Genomic DNA, 25,517 nt, shown 5'->3' on the forward strand with positions numbered 1-25,517 from the left:
TGGAACTTTTGGAAAGGCAAAATATTGGGCCCCACCCCCAGAGTTTTGAGTTTGGTGTTTTAACAAGTCCCTACAGGTGATTCCGTTGCATTCTAATGTTTGAGAACTACTGCATTGAGTGTGGACATTTTTAGTAGCATAACACTCATTTCAGATTCTTTTAGATTTATATGTTAGAGTCAGTAGGGAGTTTGGTTTATAGGAGTGTTTATGGAAACTATGGTTTATTGTTTAATATACGCCAAGCACTTATGCTATCTCACTTAGTCTTTACAGGGTTACAGATGTTACTATTCTTCCTTTTTTATAGACTAATAGCAACTAGCGTAAGTCACTAGCTACGAAGTGACAGATTAAAACAGATGTACCTGACTCCAGAACATTCCCCTTCCACTATCGAAATATTTGAGCTCTTTTTAGATGGAAAGAGTAAAAAACTTAAAAGAAACCAAGAGATATTTGCCATTTGATAGAAAACAGAACTGAGATCAACTTATCCACCAACATCAAGTTTTACAGCAACTGGAAACTTTGTTTTTTTTGTTTTTTTTTTCAGTAGACATTTTTTACATGTTAAATAATGCAGAGGAATAGAACAAAAGGCATTGATTTATAAAGTAAATTATTTCTACTTTTATTTTTAAATTGCAAATTATTTTAAATGTAACACTGTAATTTAAAGATGGTTAAAGTGAAGGCTAACTGGGTAAATTGATTTTAATGTCTACTGGGGAGTCACCAGTTATACTGGAATTAGATCTTTAGGAATAGAACTTTTGGAGTTATGCTTTTAATTCTACCTAGCATATTGTTTGACTTTTAAGAATATTTGATCAATTAATTTCTTTTACTACCAGTAATCAAATGAAGCATTTGTTACGTAGTTTCATCTTGGTATATAATTAATTTTAATATGACCAGGAAACAAGTACATGTAAACAACTATGGTAAGCAATATTTTGAGATGATACTGCTCTTATATGATAGTTCTTATTTATTTTATTTATTTATTTAGTTATTCATTTATTTGAGACAGAGTCTTTCTCTGTTATTCAAGCTGGAGTATAGTGGCACAGTCATAGCTCACTGGAGCTTCAAACTGTTGGGCTCAAGCGATCCTCCCACCTCAACCTCCCAAGTAGCTAGGATTACAGGTGCAAGCTATGATAGTTCTTTAACTGATACTCATGGATGCCTGGTTATGTGGAAGAGTTTGAATGTCAGTGAATCACATAAAATTGCTTGCAGAATTTAGTGCACATGTACTTTCTTTTTTTCTGAGGAGAAGATCCATAGATTTTATTAGATTTGTTAAAGAGTTTTCGACTTCTACACGTTTAAGAGCTGCTATTTAATGAAATCTTGTTCTGATTCTAATCTTTTTTTGTTCATTTATATATGAGACCAGAATATAGAATTTTTATGTTCCCTGAAATACCTGTTTACAGACAGCTTTACAAATTGACTTAATGTAATTTCAGATTAATATTTGTTAGTGGTTTTTAAAGCTGCATTCCATTTGTCTGTTCTTTTCCATTGCATTCAGATATTTCGTAACTATGTGCTAACAGATTTAGCTTTAATATAATTTTGTTATAATTTGAGTAATTTTCTCTTAATTGATTTAGATATTTTGGGATGAAGAATTTAATGTGTAGTCTTTTTGTTAATTCATATGTTTGTCAAGTTGCTAAGATGTATACTACTGAGGATCAGTTTTAGTTTCTTAATTTTTCGTTTTTATTAGTTATAAGTAATTTTCTTATGGGAGAAATTGTATTTTCATTTTAACAATATACATCAAGTTATTGGTGCTGATTTTACAAGAGTCATTAAAAATTATTTTTTACAGGAATGTTTTTGGAGTGCACCTCCCAAAATTAGTTTTTTCATTGCATTTTAGGTAAGAAGATTGCTGTGTCAACTCAAGAAAGCAATAGCCTCACTGTCTTTGTATTTTGAATTGCAACAACTTTGATATCAACAATGAAGCAATGATATCTAAGAACAAAAGAGTATTTGCCAACAGTCATCAAAATATCAAGTGATTGTATAAGCAGAAACAAGCTGTCACAGACCTGTGTGTTAGCTAATATATGGAGAATGCTTTCTTCTGATGCTATTTACTTAGAGGCAGTTCTAATATAAATCATTTCAATTATATCTACATCAAATAAAATAAAAATGAGTGAAGCCCCCAGATTCTTTGTTGGACCAGAAGATACAGAAATAAATCCTGGAAATTATCGACATTTCTTCCACCATGCAGATGAAGACGATGAGGAGGAAGATGATTCTGTAAGTTGTTTGTTTTTTCTTTGGTGAGAGAAGACCGATACAGTATAGGCTTTTTACTAATCACTGTTAATGTGAATTAATCTTAAGACTCTTTTTGTTGGAAAATTTTTAAACTGAAAAAGTATATTTTGCTTCATGACTGATGTTGTTGAATCTATGATGAATCAATAAATACAGTTATGGGTCCAACCTTTATGTTGTTTAATGATGCCTATTTTAGTTTCTTTCAGTGATACGCATAGTGTAACTCAGTGTTAGGTAAAAAAAAAAAAAGTGGCAAAGAGAAACAGTAATTTGGGCCATAAATCCAAAAGCTTTCTTGTATGTAGAAATACATAGCAAATAATTGATGATAAGTAGAAGGAAATAATTTTAAAGGTCGTTTAAAGAAGAAGGATTACTTAACTAGATTCATTAAGCTTATGTTACCAATGTGAGTTCTGGTTGAACTGAAGATACTCATATTTATTAACTTCAGAAGTCTGAAAACTGAGTGGCTAAAAGGGTAGGCTACCTAAAGTATCTATGTGTTTGTGTGTGTGTCTAAAGCTTGTTCTCTTTCTGATATAATGTTCTATCCATACTGGATCTTAGAAATGATATACATTTATTATGCTCATTTTGCTATAGTTACATTAGACCAATATTTTTCTTACTCATCATTTAATTTTTTAAGTAGAGACTACTTTACTGTGAATACTGATTTAAAATACCTACAGTACGTGTTTGTTTTTCATATATTTCTAATTGGAAAGAGAATTTAGTTTTAGGAGAAAAACCTGTTCTATTTTGTAAAAATAGTAAAACCAAAAATAGTGATTAGATGACTCTTTAAGCCCTTTTTTATAATAACGATCTTTCACAGTGGAGTTACACATATTTGAAATGCAAATTCTACTGTTAGCTCATTTCAAACCTTCAATGCAGAGCACCTTTGCTACCTCCTGCCCCTGAAAAACTAGATTTTCAGGCAGGCTTCTCTTACCAGCTCAAACTTTTTTTCATCTGAAGTTTTATCTAGAAGTCCTATAAGCAAAACATGAAAGCAGAGCATCTCTGGCTCACTTAAACTAGAAAGCACTATTGACTCAGCCTCTACTGCCTTTATCCCCTTTTTCTAGAGTTCTTCTGAATATAGTGTGAACACCACTGGCAGATCAAAGCCAGTCTTCTTACATGTGAAAGCTTTTATGTCTCATCTATATCTACATCCATACCTCTTTCTCATTCTTTCTACCTTCTATGTTTTAGTAACATCAACATTTTTATTTCCACATATTTATTGTCATACCATGCATCTTTGCTATTGTGTGTACTCTTTCACCTTTCTGAAATGACCTTATTTTGGAATACCTTGTGAATTATTTTTCATTCTTCCAAACCCTCCTCAGATTTCACATCATTCACTCTTTCCACTCTCCTTGCTTTTTTTTTCATCACAGATTGGAATACTTCTTCCTCATTACTGTGTCTTTACATTGGTGTATATACAGTTGTCCCTCAATATCCATGAGGGATTGGTTCTAGAACTCCCTGTGGATACCAAAATCTGCCGATGCTGAAGCTCTTTTTATAAAATTGTGTGATATTTACATGTAAGCCGCATCTACCCATATGTTTTAAATCATCTCTAAATTACTTTAATACAATATAAATATGTAAAAATAGTTGTTATACTGTATCGCTTAGGGAATAATGATAAGAAATATCATCTGTATATGTTTAGTACAGATGCTTTTTCCCCCACAAATATCTTCAATACATGATTAATTGAATCCATGGATGTGAAACCCATAGATATGGAGGGCCAACTGTACTTCTATTCCATGTATCACAATGTTTTTTATTATTACTGTGTTCCCTGTTAGACTCAAAGTACTTTGAGTACAGGTACGTCTGTATATCTAATCTTCAGCACGTCATATGGTGCACTATTATCACTTTACAGAAGCTTGATTTAGTTTATTTGATCTATAGCTTTATATTTATAAAATGATTTATTCCAGATCATTCTTCTGTTTTTAAGATTTCTCTCCCGTTTTTAGACTTCAAAGATGTGAATATAGTTTTTTTAGACATTCAACCTAACAAAATACCTCAGATCAGTTTAAAAAATTATCTTCATGATTTTAAGGTTTTACCTAACAGAGAACCTCTGTTATTGTGTCTTAAGAATGTAAGTTTAGTTATACATTTTAAACTTGAATGGTTCCTATTCATCTTAGCCATTGAGCAGATATTCATTAAATAGATTTGTAATACATAAGACTTAATATATTAGCATTTAAAAAAATTGTAAAGCAATGTGAAATGTTAGGTTAGAGTACATTTTTTGCTGGGGAAATCTACCTTAGGAACATTATAATGAACTGTATCAAAACTTTTGATCAGGAAAGCATTGAATAAGGTCTTATATAAAAGTGGATGGTCAGAGGGATAAATACAGAAGATTCCAGGAAGGTTAGCATTTATAATCTATTTGATTTACCAGTCAACTGTAGTACAATTTTAACTCTACATTTCATGAGTTTGAGGAGACCATACAGAAATATTGTTCTAGGCATAAAAAAAGAATAATTTAGGCTGGGCGTGGTAGCTCATGCCTGTAATCTCAGCACTTTGGGAGGCCGAGGCAGGCGGATCACAAGGTCAGGAGATCGAGACCATCCTGGCTAACACGATGAAACCCCATATCTACTAAAAATATGAAAAAAAAATTAGCCAGGTGTGGCGGTGCACACATGTAGTCCCAGCTACTCGGGAGACTGAGGCAGGCGAATTACTTGAACCTGGGAGGCGGAGGTTGCAGTGAGCTGATATCACGCCACTGTACTCCAGCCTGGGTGACAGAGCGAGACTTCGTCTCAAAAAAAAAAAAAAAAATTAATTAATTCTGATGTTATCCAATTTTATTTTTAGATATATTAAGAAAAAGCCCAGTAAAGCACTTTCGAGCCTAGATTATAATGTTGTGTGAAATATATAAAGTATCATGGAAGAAAGAAGAATTGAAATGAGAAACTGAAGACAGCTTTTGTATATTTGATAAAACTCTCAAGCACTTAAATGCAAAGATCACCAAATGAATCTTGAGTAATTTTATAGATCTAGGAGCTACTCATAAATTAGTTTCTATATCCTGCTTTTTAAGTTTTAGACTGACTCGTGGCCTTCGAGCTGTTACGAGGATGCCAGAGATCAGTAACCCCAATAAATAGGAGTATTGACTATGAAGACAGGAGGGGCAAAGAGACTTGACACCTCTGTTGGCAGTGTGGCTTTCTTTAAAATTTTCTTCCAGGTTGTCATTGGTGACCAACTAATATTCAAGTGCAAACTACAATAATAGTTTAATACTGTATAGCTTTGTAGTCAGGACTATGTCTTATTTTAGGCAAGAGAATTCTTTATCTTTCTACATAGAGTAGATGGGTTTTGACTGTTACTATACTTTACTGGTATGAGGAGGATAAATAAATGCTAGAGGTAGTTAAAGAGGGGGTACTTTTTTAGTTTTAAATTTCATTGAAAATAGCAACAATATTTGTTCTGAAAGTGTTTTTGTTTTTAAATTTTTTTCCAGACCTTTGTAGAAAACTGTTTTTTAAGTGTTTATTATAACAATGATATAATTTTTTAAAATTCCTTTGTTTGTTAATGTGTCCCTTTATTGATTGATCACATGCCTTATCTACTTTTGGAAAACAAATGAAGATAGCTGTACTTTGGAGTTTATGTAAAGTTAACCCGATTTTTTGTTTCATTTTTGTTTTAGCCACCAGAAAGGCAGATTGTGGTTGGAATATGTTCCATGGCAAAGAAATCCAAATCCAAACCAATGAAGGAAATTCTTGAACGGATCTCCTTATTTAAATATATCACAGTAGTAGTATTTGAAGAGGAGGTTATTTTGAATGAACCAGTGGAAAACTGGCCTTTATGTGATTGTCTTATTTCTTTCCATTCTAAAGGTATTAAGGGGAGTGGGGGAGAAACTCCTTTATCTTCTCTGAGTATAAAACTAATACATATTAATTGTAGACTATGAGATACAACAAAAATAAACTTTAAGACACTTTCATGGACAGGTGATATTAACATTTTGATGTATTTCTTTCCAGTGTATGTCTTCTCTGTGTATTTTCTTTTAATTTAATGTCATAGTGTATGTGTAATTTTATATTTAACCTTTTTCACTATTATATCAAGAAGTTTTTTTCCCCCACCATATCATTCTTAGATAATGTGGTTTTTAATAGTAGCATAGTATATCATTGTGTGGATATACCATAACATATTTAAATTTATCTAATATCCTAATATTTGGACAGTTTCCAGTTTTCACTATTAAAAATAAGGTTGTGTGAGCTCTTGTTTGCATCTGTAAGTTTCTTAGGACAAGTTCTTGAATTATTGAATACTTTAAGTCCCTTTCTATGCTGTATAGAACAAGATCTATCATTTTTCATATACATATTCATACTTCATTTTTAAGAACTTAATAATTTGAGATTTTTAGATATTCCTTGCTATATTTTATTAATCAAACTGAAATATCAGTTCAGCTTAAGTATTATGTCATTGTAAAGTCCACTAATCAAATTATTGCTGAGGGTACATCTGAAAATTCATAGCCTAAGAATCTGTGAATTAAGTGAATTTCCCACTAAGAACTATTAATTGAAAAGATGTGCTCTCGGTTGTAAATGTATTCATATTTAATCATCTCTGGTTACCAAAATATGTTGTCCTGAGCTATGTTAAAGTCTTACTTCAGCAGGAAGAAGATGGAGCATGGTTGTGCTACCATAGCCTAAATTGATGTTCATTATTTCATAGAGAAGTCAAGACACTGATCTTTAAAGACTCAGGCTGCTTATTTTAGAGAACCTTGAAATTTCTTCCTCCTTGAGAGTAAAGCATTCTTCCCTTACCCTCACATGGTTCTTCCTATTAATGCCATATTTGCCTGTAAAAACTAGGTGCTATAGCTAATGTCATATTCCACATACCATCTCTTGGTACGGAAAAAGTTTCTCTTTAACAAAAACAAAAGCAGGAAACGGTGTAGGTGTTTTCTATTTGCTAAATTCTGTAAGGAGGCTTCAAATCATAGACATCGAGACATCTTTACAAGCAATGAATTCTGAGAGTCTTTACAAAACTTGCAGGATTTGTAATTTGTGGCTAAGTGATTCTTGATATAAAGTATCTGTATTCAAATTTCAAAAACTAAGAGGAGTTTAGGAATAAATCTGGTTTAACTGGCCACAGCTTTTTGTTTTGTTTTATTTTCAGCATGTTTTAATACTTTTTCTCTTTATCCTGGTAGTGCTGTAAAATATAGTCTCTTCACAGGTATACTTAGTATTATATAGTTGAATACTAAAGTTATGTATGCTTGCTGATTTTTATCCTTTTCCATAGATATTTATTAAAATATTGCCTCTTAAGGAATAATAACAATAACATTTATTGAGCACTTACTATGTCAGGTACTGTGCTTAGTGCCTTATATCCACACTATTATTAATTCCTCAAAACTCTACTAGGTAAGACTGGTATAATACCCTTTTATGCTGGTACCAGAGGCTTAGAGACGTTAAATAAATTTGCCCAAGGTCACATAGCTAGTGAAAGATGGAACCAGGATTTGAATGCTGGTTTATGTCTTTAACTGTTACGGTATACAACTAATGATGTGTATTGATGGATAAAACTGGAGACTTTTTGTCAATTTTTTTTTCCCCCTGGAGACAGGGTCTTGCTCTGTCAACCAGGCTGGGGTACAGTGGTAAAGTCATAGCTCCCTGTAACCTCAAACTCTTGGGCTCAAGTGATCCTCCCACCTCAGCCTCCTGAATAGATAGAACTACAGGTTGCACCACTACCCTCAGCTGATTCTTTTGAATTTTTTGTAGAGATGGGATCTTGCTATGTTGCCCAGGCTGGTGTTGAATTCCTGGCCTCAAGCACTCCTCCCAACTCGGCCTCCCAAAGTACTGGGAGAGGCAAGAGCCACTGTACCTGGCATTAGTGCCAATATAGAGAATAAAATATAATCATAAGATTTTTTTAGATTTTGGGAGAGGGGAGCTGTTCTTAACTATATCTACTATTTGATTTGTTTTCATTGTAATTAGTACTTTTACCAGTCTAGAAGTTTTAGGGAGTTAATTTCTAATATTTTAATGTTGACCGAGCAATAGCATGATTCTGCTCATATATTTTGAGCATATATGTCATATATGAATTAATTTTTGCTTGTATAGCTTTTTTTTTTTTTTTTTTTTTTTTGAGACAGAGCCTTGCTCTGTTGCCCAGGCTGGAGTACAAGGGTGCAATCTCCACTCACCGCAACCTCCGTCTCCTGGGTTCGAGTGATTCTCCTGCTTCAGCCTCCCAAGTATCTGGGATTACAGGTGCACGCCACCACACCTGGCTAATTTTTTGTAATTTTAGTAGAGACGGGGTTTCACCATGTTGGCCAGGCTGGTCTCAAACTCCTGACCTCAGGTGATCCACCTGCCTTGGCCTCCCAAAGTGCTGGGATTACAGGCGTGCACCACCACTCCTGGCCCACTGTTTTTAAAGGTACATAAGTTCTTTGGTTATCGGCTAATTTATGTGTGTAGGCATCAAAATATCTAAGAGAAAAGAAGAGATGTTGAATATATTTTTTTAAAATCACCAGGTGATTCTGATACACCCATGCTATTTATATATAGATTTCTCTTTGTGTATGAGGTGAATTTTACCTTATTTCAGGTGACTGACTAGTTGGACCTTGACTCACATGTCAGTGCTCCAAATTTGGTTATATAACCACTGGTTTGCTGTGCCTTAACAATCAAATTAGGAAAAAATAAGATTTAATATATAAGTTAAATCAAGGTTTATGTATATATTATTCCATACCTTTTATAGAAGGCAGTTATGTGTTAATGAAATTAATCTTTTATGGGAAGTGGCATCAATTCAAATTAATAAAGTATAGATGCTTATCTTGAGATTATACAGAATATGTTAATAATATGTATTCTTAGGATTTCCACTGGACAAAGCGGTTGCCTATGCAAAACTCAGGAATCCATTTGTAATCAATGACTTGAATATGCAGTATCTCATACAAGATAGGTGAGTGGTGAAGTTGGCTGAATTAAGGGAAGGAAAATTAACATTAATTTAGTACCTACTCTACGCTGACATGGCATCAGGTGTTTTTGCATTATTAATTCATTGTACTTTCAAAATACTCAGAAAGAGTTGTTTATTACCTAATTTTACAGATGAGGAATCTTGATAATTAGGAAGATTGATTAATCTAACCAAAGTCACAAGTAGTTCCCCAAGTAGTAGGACAGACTTCACCGAGATTGTTTAACAATTTCCAGAGCCTACTAAACCATTGAAAGTTATGAGCACTTTTTCTGTCATGGGACTGATGATGAAATTAGGACTTTACTCATTATAACTAGATTTTTTAAATGGTAAAGTATACCTATTTTGAAAAATATTATACTATATATTTTAGCATTCATTGAACAGGTAAAAAGCATGGATTTCTAATACATTATAAAATATGAGTATATTTATGTATTTCATTCAATCGATGTTTCACTCCTATAGCCATTATAATCTCACCAGCATTCTGTTTTCTAGTGTTACCATTACAATATGAGATTATATATACAAAAATGCTTTGTAAATATGAGACCCTATGGTTTTTTCACTCTGCTATTTTTTTCTGTTCTTCCAGAGAGTAACAATTATTAATATCTAAAATTTAAAACATTTTCTCTAGATTTACATATTAATTCATATATATGTATTTATATATATATACAGCTATAGCTATAGAAATGTATGTTTTAAAAGGTTTGAAAAGTAAAAGCATACTGAAAGCCATTTAATCTTGTCACTATATCATATTTTTTCTATAGAAAGCAATACATACACACAATCACATTTTACCAAATTAGAATCACTTTTCTCTAGTATACTGTGAACATTTCTCCATGTCATTAAATACTATTTGAGCATAAGGTTTTTAATGCTTAGGTAATGTTCTATCATTGTGATATATCAACTTTATTCAGCCATTTTTAAAATACATTTACGTTCTCAGTTTTAATAATTAGTATCCTAATAAGCTAGAAGAGAATTGTGCATAAATTTTTGTTCTTATTGCTGAATATTTCCTCAGAATACCTTTTTTCAATATTTGAAATGACATTTGTTTATTTAAAAAATAAAAAGGGTTGATATATATACCCTTTTTATTTGTAGAACAGTAATAATGTCTTTTAAGAAAACTACAATAATATATTCATTGTGAAATGGAGCAATAAAACAATAAGGATGTTTTCCTTTTTCTTCAGGAGAGAAGTATATAGTATTCTTCAAGCTGAAGGTATTTTACTTCCTCGTTATGCAATTTTGAACCGTGACCCAAATAATCCCAAAGGTAAGAGTAAGAGATTTTAGATTAGCTTTCTTTGCCACTTGACAAACTTTTGGGCCACATTCTTACAATAATTAACTGGAAGGAATTTAAAGAATTCATAGTGTTCTATTCCATTTTTAAAAAATAATCTAGGCCAGGCGCGGTGGTTCACGCCTGTAATCCCAGCACTTTGGGAGGCCGAGGCGGGAGGATCACGAGGTCAGTAGATCGAGGCCATCCTGGCTAACACAGTGAAACCCCGTCTCTACTGAAAATACAAAAAAATTAGCCGGGCGCGGTGGCGGGCGCCTGTGGTCCCAGCTACTTGGGAGGCTGAGGCAGGAGAATGGCGTGAACCCGGGAGGCAGAGCTTGCGGTGAGCCTAGATTGCGCCACTGCGCTCCAGCCTGGGCGGCAGAGCGAGACTCCGTCTCAAAAAAAAAAAAAAAGAAAAAATCTAAACAGCCAAACATATTCAATTAAAAGGTGACACTGAGTTAAAAGGCTAACTAATAATTTAGGAATTATTTATCCTTCTCTTCTTTGGCCTACCTTTGACATCTCTCTAAGAACCATGGGTTAGAATTTTGAAATTACATACGAGTGAATTTTTATTGATTAAGGGTGAACAAGTGATTTATCTATGACTATTGAATTAAGTATTAGAAACTTCATGCTACAATGCCAAAAACTAAATACTGGCCAAGAATTTGGAAATACAGTTGGCCCTGGAACAGCATGGGTTTGAACTCTGCCAGTCTGCTTATTCATGGAATAAACATGAATTGAAAATACTGGATTCGTGGGTTCCCACATATACTGATAGTCGACTTTTCATTTACATGGATTCTGCAGAGCCAACTTTGGGACTTGAGTATGTGAAGATTTTGGTATATGAGGGGGTTCCTGGAACCAGTCACCGCTTATAACAAGGGGCAACAGTACTTCTATTTTAAAGCACTGTTTGCTCCTTTTTTTCTGGTTATCTAAAACATAGCATGGAAGCTATACCTAACTTAGTCTGAAGGCAAGATATATGTTTGTCTTAAGAGTTAACATTCTGTTCACACTTACTATTGTGGGGAATTTTGATGAATTTATCATACCTTAAACCATCTTTTATTAAAAACTAGAGGGGGGCGCAGAACAAGATGTCCGAATATACCCTCCAGTGATTGTCCCACTCCCCACAGGAGCACCAAATTATAAACTAGCAATGCAAGAAAGCACCTTCGTAAGAACCGAAAAATTAGTCTACCCTGGTGGTGCCTCTGTGAACATGTCGGCAAGAGTTGTAGCATTCCTGGGCTTAGGGCGCCGCCTAGTGCTAATATAGCTGCAGTGACCTCAGACTTCGATTGTAACACTTAATGTCTTTTTTGAATATGTGGAAAGCTTTCTCAAGAAGGATGGGCACAAAGAAGCCCAAACGGTGAAGACTGAAATAAATATCTAACTTGTAAATACCGAGACATCAGTGAATGTCTACAAGCATCAAGAACATCCAGAAAAATGTGACCTCACCAAACAAACTAAATAAGGTACCAGTTACCAATCCTGGAGTGATGTAGATATGTGACCTTTCAGACAGAGAATTCAAAATAGCTGTCTTGAGGAAGCTCAAGAACTGCAAGATAACATGGAGAGTGAATCAGAATTGTATCATGAGAAATTAACAAAGAGATTGAAATAATTCAAAACCATCAAGCCAAAATTCTGGAACTGAAAAATTCAGTTGACAAACTGAAATATACATCAAAGCCTCTCAACAGCAAAGTGGATCAAGTAGAAGAATTAGTGAGCTTGAAGACCGGCTATGTGAAAATACATAGGCAGAGGAGAAAGAGAGGAAACGAATGAAACACACCTAAGGACTAAAGAGACCTGACAGAGGAGTCTGAACAAACTTCTCAGGTAGCACTTTTCATCTTTTTGGCCCACTCCTTTCTTCATTTTTCTTTGACAACTTTGGGACCTATGTAGTTAATAAGAGGAAGGGAAAATGTTTATATATATATATATATATATATCTTAAAAATAGCCTCAAAGGGACAAATCCAATAATTAGTGCTCTTAAAGAAAACATAGAGAGATCATGGTAGAAAGTTTATTGAAAGAAACAATAACAACTTTCCAAACCTAAAGAAAGATATGAATATCCATAGGTCATAGAAGAATATGAATATTTAACTCAAATAAGACATATATTAATCAAACTCTGAAAGGTCAAGGATAAACAAAGATCCTTAAAACACGCAGAGAATAGATGTATATAACATTTAAAGAAGCTCTGATACAGCTGGCAGCTGACATCTAAGCAGAAAGCGTATAGGCTAGGAGAGAGTGTGATGGCATTCAAAGTATTGAAGGAAAAAAAAAAATTCGAACCTAGAATATTCTATTCAGCAAAATTATCCTTCAAACATGAAGACATAATAGATTTTACTAAACAAAAGCTGAGGGATTCATGAATTACCAATATCCTAGAATTTCTTATCCTTATAGGATAGGATAAGAAAAAGATCTTACAGGGTCTCTAAGGAAATGTTTTACAGGAAATGCTAAAAAGAGTTCATCAATCTGATAGAAAAATACATTAACAATTAGAAATCATCTGTGCCAGGCGCAGTGGCTCACGCCTGTCCCAGCACTTTGGGAGGCTGAGGCTGGTGGATCACGAGGTCAGGAGATTGAGACCATCCTGGCTAACATGGTGAGACCCTGTCTCTACTAAAAATACAAAAAAAATTAGCCGGGCTTGGTGGCGGGTGCCTGTAGTCCCAGCTACTCAGGAGGTTGAGGCAGGAGAATGGCGTGAACCCAGGAGGCGGAGCTTGCAGTGAGCCAAGATCGTGCCACTGCACTCCAGCCTGGGTGACTGAGAAAGACTCCATCTCAAAAAAAAAAAAAAAAAAATTCAAGAAATCATCTTAATGTGTAAAACTCATTGGTAATAGTAAGTGCACAGATAAGTACATAATATTCTAACACTGTCATTGTGGTGTACAAACCTCTTATATATTTCATAGGAAGACTAAAAGGCAAACCTGTCAGAAATAATAACTACAACAACTTCTTACGAGTATAGAAACATAAAAATAGAGACAACAAAAAGCCAAAACATGGATGGGCGAAATGGAGTTAAAATGTAGAGTTTTTAAAATTTTCTCTTTCTTTTTCTTTTCTTTGTAATCAGAGTTGTCATCAATTTAAAATAATTGCTAATAAAATGTTATTTGTAAGCCTTATGGTAATCACAAAACAAAAACCTATAACAGATACACAAAAAATAAAAAGAAATTAAAACATACTACCGGAGAGAATTACATACATATATATGTATTTGAGACAGGGTCTTGCTCTTCACCCATGTTGGAGTGAAGTGGCATAATGGCATTTCACCCATGTTGGAGTGAAGTGGCGTGATCACTTTTCACTATAGCCTCAACTCCCTGGTGATTCTCCCACTTCAGCTTCCTGAGTAGCTGGGACTACAAGCACAAGCCACCATGTCCAAGTAATTATTTTTTGTAGGGACAGGGTCTCACTGTGTAGCCCACGCTGGTTTCAAAACTCCTTGGCTTATGTGGTCCTCCTGTCTCAGACTCCCGAAGTGCTGGGGGCCATCATGCCCAGGCAGAAAATCACTTTCCCATAAAGGAATACAGGAAGGGAGGACAAAAAAATAAAAACCTCAGAAAACAAATACCAAAATAGCAGAAGCAAGTCTTTACCTATCAATAATAGCATGAATGTAAATGGGCTAAATTCTTGCATCAAAAGACATAGAGTTGCAAAATAGATTAAAAAATAAGACCCAACTCTATACTGTCTACATATGATTATTTCAGTTGATGGAGAAAAAGCATTTGATAAAATTAAACATCCTTTCGTGATAAAATCTCTCAAAACACTGGGTATGGAATGAACTTACCTTTATATGATAAAAGGCCTATATGACCAACCCACAGCTAACATCATACTGAACAGGGAAAAGGTAAAAATATTTCCTCTAAGACTTGGAACAAGACAAAGATGTCTACTTTCATCTCTTTTATTCAACTTAGTACTGGAAATTATAGCCAGAGAAATTAGGGAAGAGAAGGAAATAAAGGGCATCCAAATTGAAAAGAAAGGAGTTAAATTATCCTTGTTTATAGATGATATGATCTTATAGTTAGAAAATCCTAGAGTCTCTACCACAAAACTATTAGAACAAGTTCAGTAAAGTTGCAGGATACAATATCAAGTTACAAAAATCCATAGCATTTCTATATGCGAACAGCAAACAATCTGAAAAAGAAACCAAAAAAAAAGTAATCCCATTTACAATAGCTACAAATAAAGTAAATACCTAGGAATTCACTTAAAGAAATGAAAGATCTCTTCTACAATGAAAACCATAAAATGCTGATGAAAGAAATTGAAGAGAACACACCAAAAAATGGAAAAATACTCCATTTTCATAGATTGAAAGAATTGCCATACTACCCAAAGCTGTCTACAGATTCAATGCAGTCAGAATACTAAAGACATTCTTCACAGAAATAGAAAAAAAAATACTAAAATTTATATGGAACCACAAAAGACTCAGAATAGTCAAAGCCAGCCTGAGCAAAAACAACAAAACTGGAGGAATCACAATATTTGACTTTTAAGTTACACTACAAAGCTATAGTAACCAAAACAGGATGGTACTGGCATCGAAACATAGACCAAAGGAACAGAATACAGAATCCAGAAAAAAGTACACACATTTGCAATTAACTCATTTTCGACAAAGTTGACCAGAATGTCCACTGGGGAAGGGACAGTCTCTTCAGTAAGTAGTGTTGGGAAAACTTGATATCTATATTCAGGATCAAATTAGGCCCCTATCTTTCTCTATATACATAATCAAAATGGGTTAAATACTTAAATCTAAGACCTGAAAATATGCAACTACTAGAAGAAAACATTGTAGAAACACTCCAGGATATTGGTCTGGGCAAATGTTTCTTGAGTAAGACCTCAGAAACCCAGGCAACCAAAGCAAAAATGTGCTAATGGGATCACATCAACATGAAAAGCTTCTGCACAGCAAAGGAAATAATACAGTGAAGAGACAGTCCACAGAATGGGAGAAAATATTTGTAAACTACCCATTTGACAAGGGACTAGTAACCAGAATATATAAGAAGCTCAAACAGCTCTATAGGAAAAAAACAATCTAATTAAAATATGGGCAAAGATTTGAACAGATTTTTCTCGAAGGAAGACATACAAATGACCAATAGGTATATGAAAATATGCTCAACGTCACCAATCATCAGAGAAATGCACATCAAATCTATAATGAAATATCAACTCATCCCAGTTAAAATGGCTTTTATCAAGAAGACAAGCAATAAGAAATGTTTGTGAGGATGTGGAGAAAGGGAATACTGTTGGTGGGAATATAAATTAGTAAAGCCACTATTGAGAACAGAATGGAGGTTCCTCAAAAAACTAAAAATAGAGCTACCATATGATCTTGCAATCTCACTGCTGAGTATATGTCCAAAAAAAGAGGAAATCAGTATATTGAAGAGATATTTGCACTCATGTGTATTGCAGCACCACTTGGAATGGCCAGTATAGAAACAACCTAAGTGTCCATTAATGGATAAAGAAAATGTGGTACCTATGACAATGGTATACTATTCAGCCATAAAAAGAATGAAATCCTGTCATTTGCAACAACATGGATGAAACTGGAAGTCTTATGTTAAGTAAAATAAGCCAGGCAAGAAAGAAATATTGCATGTTTTCACGTGTGGGAGCTTTAAAAAAAAAAAGATGAACTCTTAGAGCTTGAGCATAGAATAATTGTTACTGGAGGGAAGGGTTGCAAGGATGACGGGGATAAAGTGAGGATGGTTAGTGAGTATAAAAATGCAGTTATATAGAATGAATAAGATCCAGTATTTGGTAGCATAATAGGGTGACTGTTGTTCACAATAATTTATTTTATATTTTGAAATAACTAAGAGTGAAATTAGAATGTTCCTAACACAAAGAAATCAGAATTTCATATGGACCGCGTAAATATATACAACTACTATGTACCCATGATGGTTGAAAATAACATTTAAAAAAGAGATAAAGTAATCATCGTCTGAAGCAGGAAACTTTTCTTGTCTAGAGGTAAAAATTTAACTTTCTAATTGAATTGCTGGCTTACTTTGCATATGAGTTACTTTCTAACTTAAATAACTTCATGTTTTACGATATCTGTGATACAAATAATCTCACACAGTTTTCAGAAGATGGTGACATTCTTGAGTTACTTCTTAGTCTTGATATAATAATTTCACGTCTAACTTTGAATTCTGTGGTGTGGTAGTGTGAAATGGTAAGTCTGTAAAATTTTGAAGAACTATAGCTTTTAATGCCATATATATCATAAACGTTGACATATGTTATTTATATAAACATGTATGATTAAAATCAAGTGAGTACATTATCCAAATTTACTTTTCTTTTATGGTCTTTTAGTAAAAAAAGTCCTCGATAATAATGTGGTGTCCTGATAATATAATAAGAATATGTGATATTTCTTGCAATCATGTTTGTTTTATAGAATGTAATCTGATTGAAGGGGAAGATCATGTAGAAGTAAATGGGGAAGTTTTTCAAAAGCCATTTGTAGAAAAGCCAGTCAGTGCAGAAGATCACAATGTTTACATTTATTACCCAACTTCTGCTGGTGGTGGAAGTCAAAGACTCTTTAGAAAGGTAAAACCTTTGTAACTTTTGTATGAATACTCTTCTTTAGACATTGTTGTGTAAGTGTTATTAAAAGCAATCAAGCATTTAATTATGGTTAAATATTGAACTCTTGAAAATGTATCATTTAGAGGTAAATTTATAAAACTGATATACTTTGTTAGAAAGGCATGGCATCATTTTAGTTATTTAATGTTGTTAAGCAGAATTTCTGCCTGCAGAATGCCAGGAAGGATACTTGACTTTTCTTTTCCCTCCCATTTTGTATATCTGTCAAACTAGAAATTCACTTAAGCTGTAGCAGTATTTTAGAATAATGGCCCAGAAAAATAACAGCTCATAGAAAAAGTAACACTGATAACTTTACATACCTGAAAGTACACTTAATTATACTCATAATAAAATAAATGCAAATCAAATCTAGATATAATGACATTGTATTACTTTTTGGATTGACAAAGATAAAAATATTGAACTAGTTGAGAAATAAGCACAAGGGCAAACATTGTTGGCAGAAATACAAAGTAGTGTAGCCTCTTAACAACATAATTTAGCAATGTATCAGAATGTAAAATGCATATACATGTATAAAAATTGATGAAAATTCAAATTAAGAACACAGTGAGATACCATTTTAACATCCATTAAAGTAGCAGGTATTAAGAAGCCTAACAGTAACAACTGTAAACAAGGATGTAGAACAGTGAAAACTTACACATTGCTGATGAGACCCTACATTGTTAAAATAGTTGATAAAGATTTTTCATTATCTTCACAAGTTGAATATGAGCACATTCTATCACCGAGCAGTTCCACTTTTATTATATACCTTAGGAACACTCATACAAGTTTGCTGTTGCGACACATAAGAACGTTGAAAGCAACGTTGTAATCACCAAAGCTTGGAAAACAACCTAAACATACATTGATAGGAGAATGGATAAATTCTGGTGTATTTATACAGTGGAAAATTCTAGAGTAGTAAAAATGAACAAGCTTACATGCAGCAACCTGGATGAATCTTAGGAATATAACTCTTACTGTTCATTGTATTTCTATACTCTTTAATATGTAAGTTATGGTAACAATAGAGACTACTATAGTGCCAAGTATGTAGTAAGTTTTGTTAATTATTTGTGGATTAAAAATGTATTTGAAAATGTCTAAGATGGAAATAGGTGGTTAATAAACTATTTGTCATTTTATCATAAAAATGAGGGAAATAATTTGCTTTTTTATATCGATGGACATCTTTTGTTTTCAGATTGGCAGTAGAAGTAGTGTTTATTCTCCAGAAAGCAATGTACGAAAAACAGGCTCATATATATATGAAGAGTTTATGCCCACAGATGGTACTGATGTTAAGGTAGGATTGATTAAAATAGATTTTAGTTTTATATTTCAAGTTTACCAATGATATCAGAAAAAGAAGTTAATCTTTCACTCTATCTAACCTTTATTCAGGATCTCTTTCTTTTTGATTAGGGATTCCTCATGTTTTGTACCATCAACATCTTTAGCAGTCTGAAGCCTATGGACTCTTTTTTAAGAGTAGTGTTTTTAAATGCTTTAAACATGTAAGATTATGATGGAGACAAATTTTATTAAAATATAATAAAATATTTAAAAACCAACTTTGTGTTACACATAATAAGTCTTTAAAGGGGCATTAAATAATAAGATACCAGGGATAAAAGTCTAATAACCATCACAGTTTCCAAGCAGTGATTAGTGTAAGTGAGGTTTTGAGATCTGTGACAACTGTGATGTGATATAAAACGTGTCTGTCATTTTAGTGGGTGACAAATAAGGTCTTAATTGCTTTACCTTCAGCCATTCTTTCTCTAACCGGAATGTTTTCTAAAGTATAAATCTGAGTATGAATCCTTAAAAGTTCTCTAGTGGATCCATATTGACCACAGGATAATAACCAGATTCATAATCCTGCCATACAAGATATTTCAGTGTCCTCTGTTTGTCTTATAAACCTCATTTCTTACAGTATAAACTACATCAGATAACTTGCCAATACCTGAATACATCATGCTGTTCATGCCTCTTTCTTTTACTTTTCTTCTCTTATCTGCACTCAGATTCATACCCTCACCCTTTTAAAGATTTTCTTTTGGGATTTTTTTTTTCCCTATAATAGTTATTTGCATCTCTCATTTGTTAAACTAAAACAATTTGAAGACAGCAATCACATTGTATACATCCTAGTATTCCCTCATAATACTCAGTATAATAGTTCTCTATAGAGAATGAAACTTCACTCTACCAATTTTGCCATATAATGATTACTTACAACCTTTCCCAATGAACTGAAAATTTGGGCATGTAAAATAAAAAGATGTGTCTAATAGCCTGGATTCACAACTAGTTTTTAGTTATTGATTTTCACTGGATTTGTTGTCTGCTGGTTACACACACACACACACACACACACACATATGTATTTATACATTTATTTAACATTTTTGAAAGGTTTATACAGTGGGTCCAGATTATGCCCATGCTGAAGCTCGAAAATCTCCAGCACTTGATGGCAAGGTGGAACGAGACAGTGAAGGAAAAGAAGTAAGATATCCTGTTATTCTCAATGCACGAGAGAAATTAATTGCTTGGAAAGTCTGCCTTGCTTTTAAGGTAAGATGTTATACAAATCTATAGATTCTTATAAAGGTAAATTCTAATTTTCTTTTTTGACTAAGACATTATTGGTGCTTATAATTGGAGAAGTAAACTGAGAAAGTAATTAATACATCTGAATGGTTCATGTATTTTTCAAGGGATTCTTGTAGTGCCAGTATATTCTTTTGCATTATATAAAAGAAAACCTGGTCAGTTTATTCAGAAATTAAAATTACAGAAATGACTCAACTAATCAGTGTTTTAGGGTTATTGTCTAGTGTACTTTTTGAAACTGGCTTTAAGTGTTACTTTCATATAATTGGTAAGTTTTTTTGTTAAATGAAAACAGTTCTCAGTGGTCTAGCCCTGGCGATTGATTCTTTGGCCTAATATATGATAAAAGATGTTCATGAAAACAATATAAAAACATATCTTTCTGTTTTTTGTTTTTGTTTTTGTTTTTGTTTTCTTTTTGAGACAAGAGTCTTGCTGTCGCCCCGGCTGGAGTGCAGTGGCACGACCGGGTTCAAACTATTCTCCTGCTTCAGCCTCCAGAGTAGCTGGGATTATAGGCACCCACCACCACACCCGGCTAATTTTTGTATTTTCAGTAGAGAGGGGGTTTCGCCATGTTGGCCAGGCTAATCTCAAACTCCTGACCTCGTGATCCGCCCACCTCGGCTTCCCAAAGTGCTGGAATTACAGGTGTGAGCCACTGCACCCAGCCAAAAACATTTCTTAAAAAAAACTTTTTGACTTTTGACATTTGACTAATTCTCTCAATCTATATTGTTAGGTTTCTTCCTAACTACTATATAGTAAAGATTTAAATAGAAATAGTACAACCTTCATTTAATGAAGGATAAAAATTTTACCTTTTTGAAATCTTGCCTTGGATCTATAACTTAAAGGCTAGTATATATTACTGGCTATTAAACAATAAAGAATTACTTTGTGCCTTAATAATTTGAAGTGTCTTTCATGGAAGGAATGTTAGCCTGTAAATAAGTTTTAATAGCTTTATAGAAATCCTTTTATTATGCCAGGATTCTGAAAGCTGTGACAAAAAAATCACATTCTACTAATACCTGATGACTGAACATCAAATGTTAGATCAGAAAGTTCTTAGAGCCTGAGTGGCAAATTCATGCCTTTTGGCCATTTTCTTCTCCCAAATAAAGTAAGTTTATTACAGGTGTTCACGAATATGTGGTATTGGGGGTTTAAAAGATCACAGGATTTTGACTGGGTGTGGTGCCTCACACCCGTAATCCCAGCACTTTGGGGTTGCTGAAGTAGGTGGATTACTTGAGGCCAGGAACCCCAGACTCACCTGGCTAACATAGCAAAACCCTGTCCCTACTAAAAAATACAAAAATTAGCCTGGTGTGGTGGCACACACCTGTAGTCCTAGCTACTCGGGTGGCTGAGGCACAAGAATTCCTTGAACCTGGGAAGTGGAGGTTGCAGTGAGCCAAGATTGTGCCACTGCACTCCAGCCTGGGTGACAGAGTGACACTACCTCTCAAAACCAAACAAAACAGATCACAGGATTTCCTCTGGAATATGTCCTCAAAACTGTTCTCCATGTCCGTCCTCCCTCTTTTTTTTTTTTTGATTAACATGATGTAATTTCTGCTAGTGCCAAGTTTTTTGTTTTTTGTTTTTTGTTTTTTTCAGATCCTTTAACAATTTTGCTTTTGTTTTTAAATTAGATGTTAATTGAAGGACTTTGTGATAGAATATATTATTTTGGGGCCTCTCTAGCCGCTTATGCATTATTGTTCTACATCTACTTTATGATAAAAGACTTAAATAATCATATAGCCTCTATAATGTATTTTCAGAGTACTCAAGTTACAAATAAATAATTTCTTTCATTTCTTATTGTGAAGTAAACCAATATATAGTAATATACTTTTAAGCATTTATAAAATTTGGTATGTTCTGATAGGACTAGAAAACTGTAAATCTTAATAATTTAAATTAAACCTTAAAGTTTATAACTTATTTTAAATAGCAAACAGTTTGTGGCTTTGATTTGTTACGGGCCAATGGACAGTCCTATGTCTGTGATGTCAATGGCTTCAGTTTTGTGAAAAATTCCATGAAGTATTATGATGACTGTGCAAAAATACTTGGGTAAGAATTTTTTAAATTTTCTTTTTACCTTCATATACTAGTTTTTCAGAAACCAAATAACTGTTAACATTAAATGGTCAGGTTTTTTTAAGCCTTCTAGAGTAAAGATCAGTGTTCATAAAATGATACCCCCGAAGACTATGCCAGATCCTGAATTATACTTTGGCTTATCAAAGACAGATTAATTTATGATCAGTATAGATGAAAACCTTTAACTTCATACGTTTACAAATACTATAACATGCTGATTATTAGTCAAAAGTTTATTTGTTAGAATACATTATTCCTCAAATTTTTGCCATGTAACTACAGTGGAAAAGGTTTTCTTCCACTTAATGGACAAAATTAACATTCATGAAATAAATAAACAGAGTAAAATAGAAATATTTAGAATTCATGACTCTTTTGCATGACAATTCGTTCTACAAGCATATGTTACTTGATGATATTTTCATAAGATTGTCAAGTGAATGTAAAAAAAATATTGTAGGTAGAAATGCCGTTTTTATATTCTTCAACCTGTTTTCTTTATACTTTGATTCAGAAGACTAGCAAGACAATAACTATTTTTAAGACATTTCCAGGTATATATGACAAATCCATAGGAAACTTACATTAAAAAATGCTCAATAATTGGAGCCAGCTTTTTTACTGGTTAAGTATCCCTTATCCACAATGCTTGGGACCAGAAGTGTTTTGGATTTCAGATTTTCAGATTAAGAACATTTAACCCATAGTATGTTTCAAAGATTTACAAACTTACCCTTAAAGTGATGTTAGGGAGAATTTACTAAATTTTAGCATAAATAAATGCTAAATTTAAACAAAACCAAAAAGTAAACATTTTTCCATTTTTAACCTTATTGGTATAGTAGTGATTTGTTAAGATGAACACAATATTTATAGTAGCATTTTAGGTGTTCAATAAACTGATAAGAACTTATCAGTAGCCACACAGAAGAGACAATCTTGAATTTCAGAATGTATGTAATTAGATATGATGTAATTGTAGTGATTTCTTTGAATCCAATGCTGATTGATATTTTAAAACTAAAGCAAATAATCTCAAATTTGTGAAATCCCATTGATGTGTCTAATACATCAATTTAGAACTGCTGATTTTTATTTTTTCTTGATCAGAATTTGATTCTGTGGGTTATTTTTTATGTGATGTAATCACTAGATATTTTAAGTCTTACGATTCTCTCTCATTATCATTAAGTACCCAGTTTTGTCTTAAAATGTACTAATTTTAAGTATTTCCTTTTTTGTCTTGAAGAAATATTGTAATGCGAGAACTGGCTCCACAATTTCATATTCCGTGGTCAATACCCTTAGAAGCTGAAGATATCCCAATTGTACCAACTACATCTGGAACTATGTAAGTCTGAATTGTTTTCATTTAGAAATTGAGTTCCCCTTGTCATCTGTGCTATTAGGATAAAAATTAAATTTCCGAATGATGATTAGACACTTTACTGTGTATGATTTCATATGATTCAGCTTAAAGATAAAGTAGTAGATTATACGTATTTATAAGGGTCCACTAATTGTTACAAGTAAACTACTGAAACATGCCTGGATAATTATAGAATTGTTTAATCAAGCCATAAAAATAAAAAAGGTACCAATAGGTATGTTACTTAAAGGTTCACAGTGGTCTTACAACTTTTGCTCTCTCAAGTCATATCTTGCATAATTATACCAGTATTGCGAAAATGTTTCATAACATTCTATTACCGAAAATTATTCCTTTAAATTCATGTCAGTTGACTGAATGCTTTTTTTCCCACAACTTAGTTATTTATATTAACATGTTAAATATCCTGAGATGTACTGATGATAGGGGGAACAAATTTTATTTTTAATCAGCATTTTTCACAGTGATTTAACACAAAAGTGTTAAATAAAATTTTTTCAGGTAACTCAGCTGATATCCTGCAGGGTTATGTTCTGCAGTTCACACTTCAGCAAACACTAGATTATACCTCTTAATTCTAGCATGCTTCTAAGATGATTTTATCTTCCAGTAATTTGAGTTTTAAATACTTGTTCTCCTTACATGGGCAAAACTTAGCAAATATATACATATAGCAACCATCATGTAAAGTTTTATTTTGATTTAATGAAGTCTCAGTCTGTAATGATCTAATGCTACAGAGCAGATATTTAATAAAGCTCAGAAATTGTAGTCCGTCTACTTTTATCCCAGAGTTAAGGTAGCCATTTCTAGAGAAGAAAAGGTTATATTCTATTATATAGCTTAATATCACCCCCCTCCCCCAGCTTCTTAAGTTCATTTTGAATTTGATTTCATAAAGTTAAAACTAGATAGTTGTAAGTATTATTCTTCATGGGAAAGATCTTGAAATGGTAAAAGATGGCTCTAAATAAATGATTAAATGTTCATATTAATCTGAATTATACAACACAAATCTTTTTTAGAGAATTAAGAACATACATATTTTTTCATTTTAGGATGGAACTTAGATGTGTCATAGCTGTTATACGTCATGGGGATCGAACACCAAAACAAAAAATGAAAATGGAAGTGAGGCATCAAAAGTATGTTTTAAGATGAATAATTTAACATGCATGATATAATTTTAAGATTTCTGATAAGTGATCAACTCTTTTGATTAATACATCATATAGAAAAACTTTTATCTACCCTCTCTTGGCCATTTATATTTAAACCAGTGGATGCATACAAAATCCATTTAAAATATGTTCATTAGCATCTAAAATTATTGTGGCAATATTCATAAATATCATCAGTCTGCCCTGGCTTTCATTTATTGTCATAAAAGTGTTCTATTTAATCTTTGCTTATCACTCTCTTGTATTGCACTCTGAGAGTGAATAATCCCTCAGCCTTTTAGAAGAAAATTCGTAGAATGAAAGTTTCTGTTATTTCTATCCAGTGTTTGATTTGGAGATGATAAAATTTGAAAACCCTGAACCATTAAGTATGTGTTGACATAAGTAATTTTCAATGTGTATGCAATGACTTCAGAAAGTATATAATATTATGAATTATAATTGTATGTTTGGTTTCCATGAAAAAACTTTGAAAAGTAGTATGGTGATTACTAGTTTGGTATCATTTAGGAAAGTACTAAGTTTTATCAGTCAAAGTTGAGCAGCAACATGTATAGTGAAAGAGGAAACACAGTACTTGAAATCCTTAGATACCAAGTTCTAGTCCCATAGCTTATCATTTATTATTTGTTAGTTTAAACATATATTGGTA

General features: G+C 33.1%; 1 protein-coding gene across 31 annotated transcripts in view; it reads left to right on the forward strand.

Annotated features, from left to right (window-relative positions):
• PPIP5K2 (diphosphoinositol pentakisphosphate kinase 2) overlaps positions 1 to 25,517 on the forward strand; it is a 76,198-nt gene that overhangs the window by 3,159 nt on the left and 47,522 nt on the right. For 26 of the 31 annotated variants that reach the window (XM_031666346.1, XM_031666349.1, XM_031666353.1 and 23 more), the window contains exons 2-11: positions 1,904 to 2,298; positions 6,074 to 6,269; positions 9,345 to 9,435; positions 10,680 to 10,765; positions 17,346 to 17,500; positions 18,756 to 18,857; positions 19,976 to 20,137; positions 22,143 to 22,264; positions 23,544 to 23,645; positions 24,743 to 24,829. In XM_031666346.1, coding sequence (XP_031522206.1) covers positions 2,185 to 2,298; positions 6,074 to 6,269; positions 9,345 to 9,435; positions 10,680 to 10,765; positions 17,346 to 17,500; positions 18,756 to 18,857; positions 19,976 to 20,137; positions 22,143 to 22,264; positions 23,544 to 23,645; positions 24,743 to 24,829 — 1,217 coding nt within the window. In that variant the 5' untranslated portion in view covers positions 1,904 to 2,184. Of the gene's footprint in view, positions 1 to 1,903; positions 2,299 to 6,073; positions 6,270 to 9,344; positions 9,436 to 10,679; positions 10,766 to 12,187; positions 12,659 to 17,345; positions 17,501 to 18,755; positions 18,858 to 19,975; positions 20,138 to 22,142; positions 22,265 to 23,543; positions 23,646 to 24,742; positions 24,830 to 25,517 lie in introns of those variants that run through there. The other 5 variants (XM_031666377.1, XM_031666367.1, XM_031666359.1 and 2 more) reach the window with 5 other exon arrangements.

This window comes from Papio anubis, chromosome 5 (genome assembly GCF_008728515.1).
Source record: "Papio anubis isolate 15944 chromosome 5, Panubis1.0, whole genome shotgun sequence".
NCBI lineage: Eukaryota > Metazoa > Chordata > Mammalia > Primates > Cercopithecidae > Papio > Papio anubis.